The 13,562-nt window shown below is 45.5% G+C and overlaps 1 protein-coding gene across 5 annotated transcripts in view; it reads left to right on the top strand.

Annotated features, from left to right (window-relative positions):
* Positions 1-13,562, top strand: part of IQSEC3 (IQ motif and Sec7 domain ArfGEF 3) — a 99,020-nt gene that overhangs the window by 38,701 nt on the left and 46,757 nt on the right. For all 5 annotated transcript variants that reach the window (XM_040061909.2, XM_040061913.2, XM_040061910.2 and 2 more), the window contains exon 2: positions 3,444-3,524. In XM_040061909.2, coding sequence (XP_039917843.1) covers positions 3,444-3,524 — 81 coding nt within the window. The remainder of the gene's footprint in view (positions 1-3,443; positions 3,525-13,562) is intronic.

Here is a 13,562-nt window from a genome sequence, read left to right as displayed (position 1 = left end):
TTGTCAGGAGGGAATGGGTCAACTTCTTCCATAGGTTTACCCTCTCCCTGCTCCTGTCTGGGTGCTATGATGCAAAAGTGAGGGCATGGGTTTGCAAAATATCAGATATGTGTAGGATCAAGAGATGGAAAGAGGAAAATGAAGAGGATTAGTCTTCAAGGTGGAACCCAGTTCCTGTTGTGTGTACCTGAGGATCACAAAAGGAGAAGCAAGCTGTAAAAGAAGGGCACAAATGGCCCCAGAGCTCCATCTTCTCCCTGGGCATTTGGGGAACTCAGATTTAATAGGAATAATAAAATACCCTTCCCTGCTTCCAGTCACAGGAAGAGCTCTCGGCACAGCCCTGGAATACCCATTTGCATCTCATCTATTTACCTCCATCAGGCAGTATCTGCTCCTCACCATCTCCCTGGTGGATTCTCCACGAGAGTTATGGCCCCTGGAGCAGGATACAAGGATCCCAAATGGCCTGGAGGCAGATTTCTGCCTTTGAGCATGATCAGTATCTGGTGGTGGTAGGTAAGGGGCACAAATATTCCAGAGATCTTAGGATCTCAGAGGTTCAAGACAATTCTGGTTTGGGCAGAAAACACCCAATGCTGGCGTTGAGTACACATAAGAAATTGTGAGAACAAGAGTCAAGAGCTGACTGCAGCTGCAGTGCTCAGTGTGCTCACTCTGATGAGGATCTGGGAGATATTTTTTTCTTAAAACACCCACAGGAGACTGAGCCTGAAGTCCTGAAATTTCACACCTCTTGTCCTTTCCCAGTTTCCCTTTTACTTTTCTTTGTGTTTCTACCATGATAATTAACTAGCAAGGCATTTCATCTATATACAAGCTTCTATTTCTCAGTTTTTTGTCCATCCTTGCTCCTTCCTCTTTTTCCCTATGTTTTCCCTCTTTCTTGTTTGCTTTCTTCGTGTGCAATTAGTAATTGAAGTTGTGCATCTGCTGTGAATAAAAGCAGAGAGCAGTGTAGTTCATTTAGTGAAATGCTTGAATTAGAAATGGCTGAAATGTGGGGTGTCTATTTTTTTAAAGATTCTGTTTGGTAGCTGTTGAAGGCTCTGGAGCACAAGTCTTATGAGGAGCAGTTGAGGGCACTGGAGAAAAGGAGGCTGAAGAGCAACCTTATCACTCTCTACAACTCTCTGAGAGGAAGTTGTAGCCAGGTGGGGGTTGGTCACTTCTCCCCAGTAACACGTAGCAAGACAAGAGGAGATGGCCTAAAGTTGCACCACGGGAGGTTTAGATTGGTTATAAGGAAAAATTTCTTCACTGAAGGGGTGGTCAGGCATTGGATCAGGCTTCCCAGTGAAGTGGTGAAGTCACCATCCCTGAAGGTAGTTAAAAGACATGCAGATGTGGTGCTAAGGGACATGGTTTAGTGGTGGGCTTGGCTGTGTTGGGTTAATGGTTAGACTCAACAATCTTAAAGTTCTTTTACAATATAAATTATTTTTGTGAATGAGCAGTGTGACTGAATGTAGAAGCCGGAGTATTTGTGTGAGCCTGCTTGAATAAAGATTTAAATATGATCCCAGCAGTTGCTCAATGTCTCTTGTTCTTTCACTGTTGGCATTGGAGAGGACACAGGCTGCAGTCACTGTGGGGAGAATTCACCACCACTGCGAGGCTTCATCTCCTGCTGCCTTCTCCTACCGCAAGTGAAGCTCTGCGTGTGGGAGTAACCATTGCACTGTGACCTTATTAACACCCTACCTCATTTAAAAAGAGCCCTTTACCCCCTGCTCAGGTGCCTCAGAGGAAACCCCGGGAGCCGGAGCCCTTCCCCCCTCCAAGGAAGCCTCTCCAGCCACATTCGGGGGCCAGGCTGTGGCTGCCCAGGCTCACATTTCTGTGCCAGTACTCCGGATTTTTTGGTACACGGTGGCCACGCACTACCTCCCTGCTGGGACGCTCCGCGGTTCCTGCCACAGCTGCTGAGTTTCTGCTACCTCTTGCTTGCTGCCTGGGGTCAGCCTGCCCTGCCATTCCAGCCGCTGCCCCGAAATTCCTGCTGCAGCCCGTGTTCACCATCCAGCCCGTCTGCCATCACCGTGAGGGAGACAGGCCTGAGCGCGCGGCACAGCGCCCCCTGCAGGCGCGGAGCTGTCCCCAGCAGCGCCCCTGCTGGCTGTGCGCGGAACTGCCGCCACGGGGGGCGCTGGGGCGGCGGGAGGAGGCTGGCGGGGCGCTGTGCGCCGGCGCGGGGCACGCAGCTGGGGCTGAGGGGCTGGCACGGCCGCCGGTGCTTGCTGGCCTTGTTGCGCACGCGCACACGGTGAAGAACTGCCGCTAGGCCTCTTCCCATGGCTTTGGCTGAGAGCCCCTCAGGTTCAAAGCCAGAGTAATTCAGAGGGAAGGGGGTCATATTCTCCATTCCAAGGGAGGCTCCCACCTTCCTTGGCAGACACCAAGACGCATTGACTACAGAAATGCCCAAAACCTCCACTGAAACTGATTTAAGGAGGATATGAAAAAGAACAAGTGGCAACCGCTTGGTAACAAAACAGCAAACCAATTAAGAGCAAGGAGACCCCAGATCCCAATAATGCTATTGATTTGGGCTATTGAATGAGGTATGGGGAATTTAGGTCATAAGGGAATAATTGTCCAGGGATTTCTTTGTTTGGGATCCCTCTTTTGAGGCATCAAGCTCAAGATACCAAATACCGTAACTGATTTCTTGCAATAAACCTATCTGATGGAAATGAGAGGCCGGTGTCTAAAATTTCTGTAACAATAGGATTTCTTACTTTGGATGAAATCTTTTGTCTTTCTTATCTAATAAACACATTTTTAGTGTTTTGTTTTCCTTTTTTGCTCAAGTTGGTTACTTCTTAGAGTTTTGCTTTTCTCTTCTTTGGTCTCTTTCTCTTGTCATGGTCTCAGGCCCTCTACCTGTGCTTATCCTGTCAGTTGTCCGTTACTATTCCTGGCAATGCCTAGTAGTGATGTGCTAAGGCCATTTCTGTGCTTTAGGGAGGCTTCACGAGAAATGTCTGCAGACGTAATTTAGCCACTGGTAAGACAAAAAGCAACTACTCTGCAATGTATAGGAAACATATACAAGAAAACATTTCTGTCCCAACAGAAATATAATTAAAGACAGACAAAACTGGTTTTCAGGAGATGTATGGGATTGTGCACCAAGCACTGCTAGAAGGAAAACTTTTGGTTTGTGTACTTTTATCTCATTCTCCACAGGTTAACATCAGCAGCAGAACAGGTAAGGTAAGGGAATTGAATAATCAGCCCCCTTCTGTCTGCTCCCCTCCACCTTGGAGCAAAAAATGTTCATGTAATAATTAGACTACTCTTTCAGCATCACTGGGAGTCACTGTCCCCATGGAATAGCTCTAAAAATGGCATTCTCCCTTGAACTTTCTACTGAGTGAAGTGCACACTGACCCACTGTGGTTTGTTTTTCCTTACAGGAATGAAACTGTTCTACACCAGTTCTGTTGCCCAGCAGCTGATGCAGAGCAGAAGCCTTCATCTCCAGACTCCTCACCAAGGTGGGACATGGTTGCCAGCAAGACCTTTATTTTTTCTACTTCTTTATCATCCATCACTGATCTCCCTGCCCTAGACAAAACTCATATATTACAGATGCCAATCCTCCTCCATCCTCCCCTACATCCCATGTCCCCAGCCCTGCTGTCCCTCCTCAGAGGTTACTGTTTGTACTGTTGTGTAACTGCCTGCACAGCACTCCCCCCCACCCCGATCTCCACTCACACGCACACAAAATATTTTTACAGCCTCTCTTCAAACATCCACTTCCATTGACCCACATTCATGCTTGTACCTCTTCTTACTCTATATGACACTGACACACATGCTTCACTTTTCTCCTTCAAATTATTTGTCTCACACTATGAGGTTCCTGGACACACACACTGTAACATTTAAAGTACAGCAAAATCACCCAAAAATCAGGGTTCTGTCTCACACCCTGAGACAGGGTGGGGGGAGCATTTTTACCTGTGTCAAATGGTGTGAGCTTGCCAGTGAAAAACAGCTATAGACAGGTACTATTAACTATTAACAGCTTGTATCCAATGCAGCCAGGTGTGGGGACACCAGCAGTTCTCAGCTCTTCCTCATCAGTGAAAATGTCAGTGCCAAGACCAAGGGGTCCAAAGAGATTCAGAGGTACTTGAGATGCATATATTGCATTTAGCTTCCACACTTGGTCTTATCCCTCTGGTCTTGCCATCTCCTTCCCCTCTCACCACTTCCCACCATTACCTCTTACAGACCTACACTGTTTCTCCAGGCCTCATCACCCTTCTGACATTGGCAAAGGGGTTTCTCTTTAAAGATGTCTCTCATCACACTGTTAGACTTTTACCTCTGACCTTTGTCACCTGTGCAAAAAGCCTGAGTTACTAGCAGGGCTTTGAAGAGAACTGGGCACTGGTAGTGAGGCTACTGCATTTTTACAATTATATTTCTCATGTTCTACTCACTGGAGCAGACTGTGCCTTCTGATTTCCTTCCAAGAAAAAGTGTGAGTGCTGGACAATTGTGAAGAGAACAGGGGTAGGTGGGTAGGTGAGTATGCTCAAAAGTAGGGTTCGGCCACACTTGGAGACAGGGTAAAGAAGCTGGACCTCTCCTGCTCATTTCTGTATGAAGATGGAAGGGTTAATCCCCATGATCAGTTTGTGCTGAGGGCTTTCAGGCATTGGTAAAGATTGCATGACAGCCTTGTCATGGCAGATGGGGAGATGCTGGCAAGGAAAAGGAGACAGTAGAGCAGGAGACCATGGAGATTTCTGGGGTAGGGAAAGCCACCTCTCCCTTACGTTTCTGGAGCGAGAAAGTTTTGTTTAAATGCTCTAGTTTGTCTAGAACTAAGGATCAGTTTTGCCATAATGTTCTATCTTTAAACCCTCATCCTTGACCCTGCCCCATTCTTGTCCCAGCCTCCATCTTATTTTTGATCAGATCCCTTAGTTTCTAGAATGTTCTTATTCTACAAGGCTGTCAGTCATATAGTCTTAAGCTCTAGGATCATTTTTGTCATGGTCTTTGTCAGGCCTTCCTTTTATCCTACTGACTTCCTTCAGCCTTGCTAAGTTTGAGTTTGCCTGCCTTCTTTCTGCTGGGATTCGACAGGTAGATTGAAGAAGGAGTGATCATCTATTTCAATAATTTAACAACTTAGGCAAGTTGCATCCTAAGATGAGTCTGAGCCAAGAAATCCTGAATTGTGGAGGAGTGACAATGACCCCGATAGCATGTGGCATCTGGGCTTCTCGTACTGATCTATGCCTGTCCATTTGATGCCTTTTGTAGCTTGCCCCATGCTGCAGGCCTCATGCATTCCTTACTTTTCTCCCCAGTCTTTCTCACATCCTTGCCATTTCTAATGCCTTCAGACCGCAGCGGCAGTTCTGTATCTGTCTGTGTGTGACACAATATTGTATGAAGAGATAAAAATGGTTGAAGCCACTGTGGCTATTTGAAGGGGAGAAACAGCCACAGAGAGTTATTAAGCTCTCTATTTAGCTTGATGTTAGCCATAAAACATCTAGTCTCTGCCAGGTCCTGCAGTCAGCCATGGGCCCCCTTCATGTCCAAAGTTACATATACAATGCAGTGAGGAGGGCAAAAGAATGTCAGAGAGGGAAAAACACAGAGTCAGCATGGAGCTGATATCCATATGGTGTTCTGGGATGGCTCAGTAGGCTTCTAGGAGAAGCTCATCATATCATTTACAGAGTCTGTCACCCTGCTCAAATCATGAACAGGTTCCCCATTGAACTAAGGCAGAACAAAAAGTCAATCAAGACTGAAATATGTGGGTCAGACGGCCTGAATAGGCAATCAATAAGCTCATCAGGGCTCCTGGTGGGAGAGCCTGGTACATAGGGGCTCCCTATGCACCTCTTCTGAGCCTCACTGAATGGACAGCCACTCACAAGTGGTGCTGCTGTGAATTCTGATAAACCAGCTCGGGTTTATTCTCTCTTTTCCCCTTCCTGAAGGTTTCCCTAAATGAGATAAATCCTGTCAGAACTGATGCCACTAATAACCATCAGCCATCTAGTTTTAATTAGAGTTTGCTTCATTAATGCCCCAACTCCTCTCTGCACAGCAGATTAAATAATGTACTTGCAGCTCATTTACACAAACCCCCAAACTGCAAGGCTGAGCTGCAATCCTTTAATTAAACAGCCTGGCTGATCCCTACCGCTGCCTCGGCTCATCAGTCTAAGCCGATTAAAGAGAATAGGGACTAATAAAGAGCATAAACAGGGAAGTGACTCTCAGCTCTTCAAGGGACTTGGAGACTCCAGTGGTGATCAGCTGCTTTCTCCTCTTCTAGCAGGAACTGTATCTCAGCCCATATCCCTTTTGTCTGGGACCTGCAAGAACGGTTCTGTTTTCAGCAAGGGTCCAGACTCATCTTGTGGGACAGGAACCCTTTGGGAGAACGAGGAAAAACAGAAAAAGAGGGACATCAAAACAGTGAGATAAGTGGCTGTCTGGCTGTAGGAGAGACCAGCAGGAGAGGGTCATACAGCTTAAGAGAGTGGCAGGAGGAGAAGCAAATGCAGAGAATAACAGTTGGAGGTTGACTGCCAGGAACAATCTGGGACAAAAGTTTGTCTCTCCCCTTGTGGTTTGTGGTGGTCATTGTTGTTCTTGCATGGTCTTCCCTAACACTTCTCTGCAAGATTTCTCGCTCTTTCTTTGCTGCCAGCTAAAAATGCCTTGGCTTCACATGGATGAGAGTGATTAGGAACATGTCAGTGTCTAACCATTCAACAAAAGCCAACTCAATGAGGTGGTTGAGATTATTCCCACTCATCTTGTTCTGCTTTGCTTCACTGACTGCCACAAGCAGAGCTCGCGCCCTTCTCTCCTCCAGCGTGTGAATTCCTTGTGGGAAAGTTGCAGCTCCATGAGTTTAGCAATGCAAATTTCCCACCTGGCTGCTTAGCTGGGTTGCACCAGCAATTAGCAAAACTGGTGCTCTAGGCCATGAATATTAAGAGACAGATTTGATCCCAGGGTCTGCCAAAAAGCTCAGAGCCAAAGTACAGGATGAGGTGATGGCAGCAACAGGCAGATATCTGTTCCTGAACTCTAACGGCTTTCCCATATCAAAGGACAGTATAAATCCTTCACCATTGTCTCTGCTGGACTTGTACACCACTGACTTCATGATCTCAAGCCATCTTGCAGGTTGGGTTTCCATTGGGGATGCCAAATATCAGGTTGAGTGACATGAAGAAACTCCAGGGATGGTAGTAGGAGCTAACCCTGCTCTTTACTGAGGTGCTGATTAGACTCTAATTTAGCCAAACCCTGTAATTTCATAAAGCAACGGCTCTTTTTCTCACTGGCTTTTGCCTATTAATGCCAGGGTTTCATTCTAGGGATTTGAATAGCCTAGTAATTGCATTTCCCACTTTTTGCAGGCACATAGAGTGGAGACTGGCATCCCAGAACAATGACCTTAAAATGTGTCCAGCAGCAGCCCAGTTCTAACAGGATTACATACCATTTTCCTTTGTGTGAGGTAATAGGGCTGAGATGAGAAAGATTTGTTTCTATTAGAGTAATGAGAGGAAATGATGGAGTCACAATTGAAGGGAACAGTATATTAATTCAGTTGCCTTTCACAGGCTTTTCGGAGTCTGCCTCTGGGGTGCTGAATAGGAAATCAGCAGAAAATCTCCTCTCCTCCTGTGATGGGAAAAGTTCTACAGGAAACTTTAAGCATCAGGGGCAGGTCTGCTTTGGCAATGGACTTGGGAAAAGCGCCGGAGTGCTGAGGCATTGTGGAAGAAGTACAGATGAGACCTGACCTGTTTTTAATGCAAAGGAGACAGTGTTCTCTCAGGAAGAGAGAGCAGTGTTCTGGAAGGGTTTGGATGTGTACTTGGAAGAAGGGCTAGGATCTGAAACATATTTGGAAAAGTTAGGCAAGCTCTGTACATATTTTCCACTCTTTCCAGTAGGGAGACTGCTGCTTAGATCAGGGTTAAAACATGATTAGTGCCACTAATTTACAAAGTGTTTACTTCATGATTGTGGACCAATGAAATAATAACTCAATATAGTTTAAACTTTGAACCGCTGTGGACTCATTTCTAAAGTGCCTGCTGGATTAGTCACCATAACAGATTGGCTGCTTCCTGGTACCAGTTAGTGGTAAGGAGACATGTAAACCACTGGCTGCTTCTCCAAGCCAGCCTTCCTTGCATTTCTGGAGAAATTCCTTCTTGCCCCACTTGTGACTTACCAAAGTACTGAAATGGAAATGTGTGTTCCTCCTGGAGGAAGCTCTTGGTGCTGGTTTTTCCATTTTTATATGTGGGAGACTGATAAGGGGATGGACAGATTTTGGACAGTTTGTTCAAACCAAACCTTCAGACATCTTTCTTGATAGATCTCTGAATTGCATGAATATGCTGCACCCTCAGCAGCACATGCTTAAAGCCCAAAATCTGATTTCATTTACTTTTGGACATCTCTGTCTCTGACTCTTCATGTCTCTTTACTTGAACTCTTTGTTTCCATTGAACATGCATTTGTTCTTTGTTCTGTGAAGTCATGTTCGAAGATGTTGGCACAAAGGAGCCATGAATTTTATCCACTGCACAGACACAGCATCACACCCCTCTTTGACTCCTCACTGCTGTAGCCCAGGAGCATCTCTCCTTCCACTACAGCCCTCACTTTGCCCTTGGGTCACTTTAGGTACTCTAACAGTCAGATCCTCCTGAGAAATTCCCAAGACCTTGATTGGATTGTGATTGCAATGTCCCTTAATGCTGAGGCCCATGAAGTTGTTGAGAACTGAACCACTCACCAAGTGGATGCTCACTGGACATTACTGAAATACCTTGATAAATAGGTGGACAGTGATGATTTTCCACCAGTATCCATCACTCTCTAAGCATTATGGTTAAACAACTGAGCTACTCAACATTTAATCTGAACTTGCCTGACAGGACAAATGCAAATCCAGTTCATGAAATGGGAAATTGTAATTCCTGATTTAGGATTGCTGACAGGATAGTGTATATAGAATGTGGAGGTAAGTGCTTCGACTCAGCTCAGAGCTGTTCTGTGGCTTTGGCCTAGGTGCAAAGCATGATGATGATTCTAGTCTGTATCAAATCAGATCTATAACCTTCCACCTAAAGAAGCCTAAAAACTCTGCCTAATTGGCCCCCAGCTGGCATTGTCAAGTGCATGTTCCTACAATTAGTGGACCATGGAGGGTGAATTCTTCTCTGATTCTTAATGAAGAAGACTCCAGGTCAGTCTTAACCGGATGTGGACATGCCAGTGCAAAGCAAGCCTCTGCATCCATGGTCTTGTGCACCCTAAGGACAAATTACCATACACAAAGCTCATGAGTCTTACTTCTTTCACTCCCCCCAAAGTCCTCCAGAGCACTGCTTTTGAAAACACACATAAGTTTTTGCAACATTTCTACTTTGCAAGCACGTCCTGTTTGTGCTTCTCATTTCTTTTCCTTATTAAGGTCATGGGCCTGAAGAGAAGATTTTTTTTCTTTTTTATTGCTTCTTAACAGCCCATCCCATACCCTTCTATTCCTGTAGCCTTAATAATCCTGTTCCAGATAGTACCATTGGAGGTTGCGGGGAAGCAGCAAACAGGCAGAGATGGGTCAGGAAAGTTCACATAAATATTCCCCCAGCTCACAGCTGATTTCAGCCTGACACAAAGATGTGGGCCATGAGTAATGTCTAGACCCAGATTTGAACTCCTCCTGAGCTTGGGAGTGAGCAGATTCCTCACTTTTTTGGGGTGTTTTGTACAGTGAGGACTAGCAGTTTCAGTTGCTTTGCAGGAGCCTAAGGCCGGAATCACAAAGATGTTTAGTGAATGTAGATTTAGGGAAAATATAGAAACACTAGAATGATAAGAAAAAATATTTTAGAAAATATCCTTAACATCATAGTTACCAACAACCTTGGAAATCTCTTGCAGGGAGGTATAGTTGGGAAATCTTCTGGTACTATGACCCAGGAAGAATGCCTCTTTCTGGAAGCATCCAAAGAAACAGGAGGTCAGTTTCGGATGCATCAACTCAGTCCTGTAAAGGGGCTCCACCAGGACATTTTGGCACTCTTTCCCATACAGGCATTTTCCTGCTCCTCTCCAACAGCTGGTGCAGCTGCTTTCAGGCAAGTGTGGAGAACATGAAGATGGGGAAGTGAAGTGAGGAATAGATTGGCTCTTTAACAGGAAAAAAAGAAAAAAATGTTTCTGGTGGAATCTGGAGTCTCCCTGTCACATTGGTTGCTTTGCTTGCCTCTATCAACACCTTTCTTCAGGAAGGTGGAAGATGCTAGGAAAGAGAAGGCTGAAGAAAACATGCTTGAAGTATTCTATTTTGAAAGTGCAAAGATGCCCACCTGACACATTTTCTGAGAGCCTGAAGCTGTATCTAGCTGTTGCCCGGCCACATGTTCTTCCAGCTCTTTATTTTCCCCTGTTGCTTCTGTCGCTATGTGGACCCTTCCCTAGAGGAATTTAGACTTGGATCCAAGTGCTTTTCTCCCACATGTGCCAGTACTTGCTGTTTCATGGGCCATGGTAAAAAGTGTGAAAGAAGATCAATCATAGCTAACTTTACAGCTGTGGGAGCCACTTTCAACAGCTGCTGAGATCAGTTAGTGGCATTAACACTGGGCAGTTCATGCTGGCTTGCAGATGATCCTCATGTTCTCTCTCCTATACTGCAAAGAATTTCTTGCCCATACCATGGCAACTTTTTGGTATCAGGGGAATGCAACATAAACACCTGCTCTATCCTGTGTTTCCTGTGTGATAATGCTACAGACATGCATGGGAAGAAGTGGTGCTAGCCTTGGAAATTGCCCTGGATCTAGCACTAGAAAATGGGCACAGATGCTTGGTACAATAATGGCAGATGGACTGTGGTGGAGCTCACACCATTCATCCTACCCCTCTGCTAATATCATCTGACCTGATCTGCATCAGTCAAGATGCACCCACACCCAAAATGGAGCCATTCCAGACCTTTTGTACACCAAAGTGTGCTCTGTTGAATTGACAGGTGGTTTCTGTGGACCCTCTGTCCACATGCTTGTTAATGGCTTACAAGGCAGAGACAGATAGGGCAAAAGATGGAAAAAAGAGTCAAGGAGAAAGGGAGGGAGATTCATCCCAACAAATGTAACAATGCTACTGTAAGAAAAATGGATGGCAAACATACTACACAGAGAAGAATAACAGGAGAGAAGAAGCAGGAAAAGCAGGAATATAAAAAATAGTGTAAATGAAAGAAGGGACTGTAGGGAACAAAAACATATGAGCAGGAGATAAATGAGCAGGTTCCTTGGCTGAAATAATCCTGTTCATGCCAGCATTCTTTGGCAGTGACACAATGAGCCTGTGCCCTTTTATTACACATTTTCTTGTAGTATGATGTCAATCTAAAGGCCTTTGTCTTTTTGGTGCTCTGCAACACTAACTCACTCCTATGAAGGTTCATCTTCTGGTCGCCCCTACTGGACAGGCTCTGTGCTCAGATACACTAAGATACTCTCCCTTTGGAAAAACATCTCTGTGCACTAGAATTCCTTCTCCTGCATGTGGCCCTGGCAGATTTTAATATGCTTCAGGAAGAGCTGAAAAGTCTGAAATGCTGAAGAGGAGCACACGGTACAGTTGCTCAGGCCACTCTGAGCTCTGCAAAGTGGAAGTTTCAGAAGTAGATAGCTGAGGGAGTGCATGCAAAAAAGTTGGGAAGTATTATGTTGGACTGTCATCTCACCTGTTCATAAACTGCAGAATAGCTGGAGACTGCTCCATATTCTGTGAGAAAACATCATCCTGAAGAAAAGCGTAATAAACAGGATCTGAGTTCAGGGAGATTTTTCTTGTGTGACTGTGAAACCTATATTGTGAGACCTAATTCTGGCCACATCACTTGGAAGTGTGTTCCACTAACTTTCAACCACTTCTGCTTGGCACCTCAGTTCTTTAGACACACACAGATTGTACCATCACCCCACTGGAAACTAACTGCCTGGTGATTACAGCTGTGTGTCACCTGTGTTGTGTCCCACACTGGTATGGTGCTGCTTTCCTGTAAGCAAGTTATGATGCTCTATTGTTGTCTGTGTATCCGGGTTGGCTGCAATCTCTCTCATTCCTTCTTTTGCAGAAAGAGGGAGGATGGGATAGGCTACCCCATGTATACACTGCTTCTTTCCACATGCCTCCAGAGGTGATTGGCAAAATACAACCAATTCCTGTAATTTCCCAAAATGCACTGATGTGAGAGTGGTAGGTCGAGATGCACGAACCAGAATGGTGCAGAATGGTGTTGTGAAAAACATCCCTGTGCTGTTACAGCACCACTGGATCTGATAAGGATGTTACAGAATGTCCTAAAATAGAGCATATTGGGCTAGATCCTCCACTGAGGAGGGTGCAATCCATGGGAATAAAGCCATTTATAACACCAGCCAGGATACTGGTCAGCAACACAGTAGGAGTGGTTGAGTCTAGGCAAACTTCATGGGTTTTTTATGATCTTGCCCCAAAAGTTCCGTGTCTGAGTACAGAGAATAGGGGTAGGAATAATTTCCATTCCTCATAGGTATGAAAAGTTGAGGTGCTATAGGGGAACATGAACTTGTATGACCAAATGTGCAAGTTGCTAAGTCATCCTGTTTTCCAAACGGGAGTGAAAAAAAGATAGAAAAAGAAATGGGGCCTCAGGGAAGATATGTGACTTGAAGTGGATCAGAGTGTAAGTGAAGCAGCAGAGACAAAATAGGTACAAAACTGGAGAAGCAGAGCTTTGTGCCTACTGCATAAGGCTGTGGGGGTGGTCACTGCATTGGGGAAAAGAGAAAGGAATGCTAAGCATGCTGTTTCTATCTTGGTCTTCAGCCAAAGGGCAATGCAAGTCTCTAGAACTGAACACAGTGGCAAAGTTAAAATCTGGATAAAGCTGGTGAATGCTGTTTGGATTGTCTGTATTGAGGGGGATGGTGATTTATGGCTGTGTGTCTCTTTATGTGGAAGAGAACAAGGCTTTTTTCTGTTTGGTTTGACACAAGCAGTGACTTGAGAATAGAAACAAAATTTACCTGAGTTGCACCAAGATCTACCTGTGAAGTGGCTCACTCACTGCCTTCACAAATCAACTACCCTGATCCCTTAGGAAGGAGCCCAGAGGTACAGTCCAACTCGGAGTCTGCCACAGCAGGTAGAAAAAGAAGACTGCAGAAGCCCTTGCCTAGGCCTGTAGATGCCAAGAGCCATGTCCCTCACCCAGCTCACTGCTGGATTGGGAGAGCAATGGGCCGAGGGACATGCAAGCTTTCCTTGCTTTGTAGAGACACTGCTGCCTCCCAGCCCTGAATTCATCTCATTTTAGCGGTGAAATTCTATCTTCTGCATGATTGCACCGGCAGGCTTTTGTCAGCGAATTTGGCGATGTTCAAACCTGCCTCAGGGATGGGGAACCAAGAGATCTGACTCAAAGTGGCAGAAAGGCTGCTGCTGAGAAGCCAAGT

This window comes from Hirundo rustica, chromosome 4 (assembly GCF_015227805.2).
Source record: "Hirundo rustica isolate bHirRus1 chromosome 4, bHirRus1.pri.v3, whole genome shotgun sequence".
NCBI classification, from domain to species: Eukaryota; Metazoa; Chordata; class Aves; order Passeriformes; family Hirundinidae; genus Hirundo; species Hirundo rustica.
Note: the sequence above shows the minus strand (reverse complement) of the source record. Positions and strands in the feature narration are given on the sequence as shown.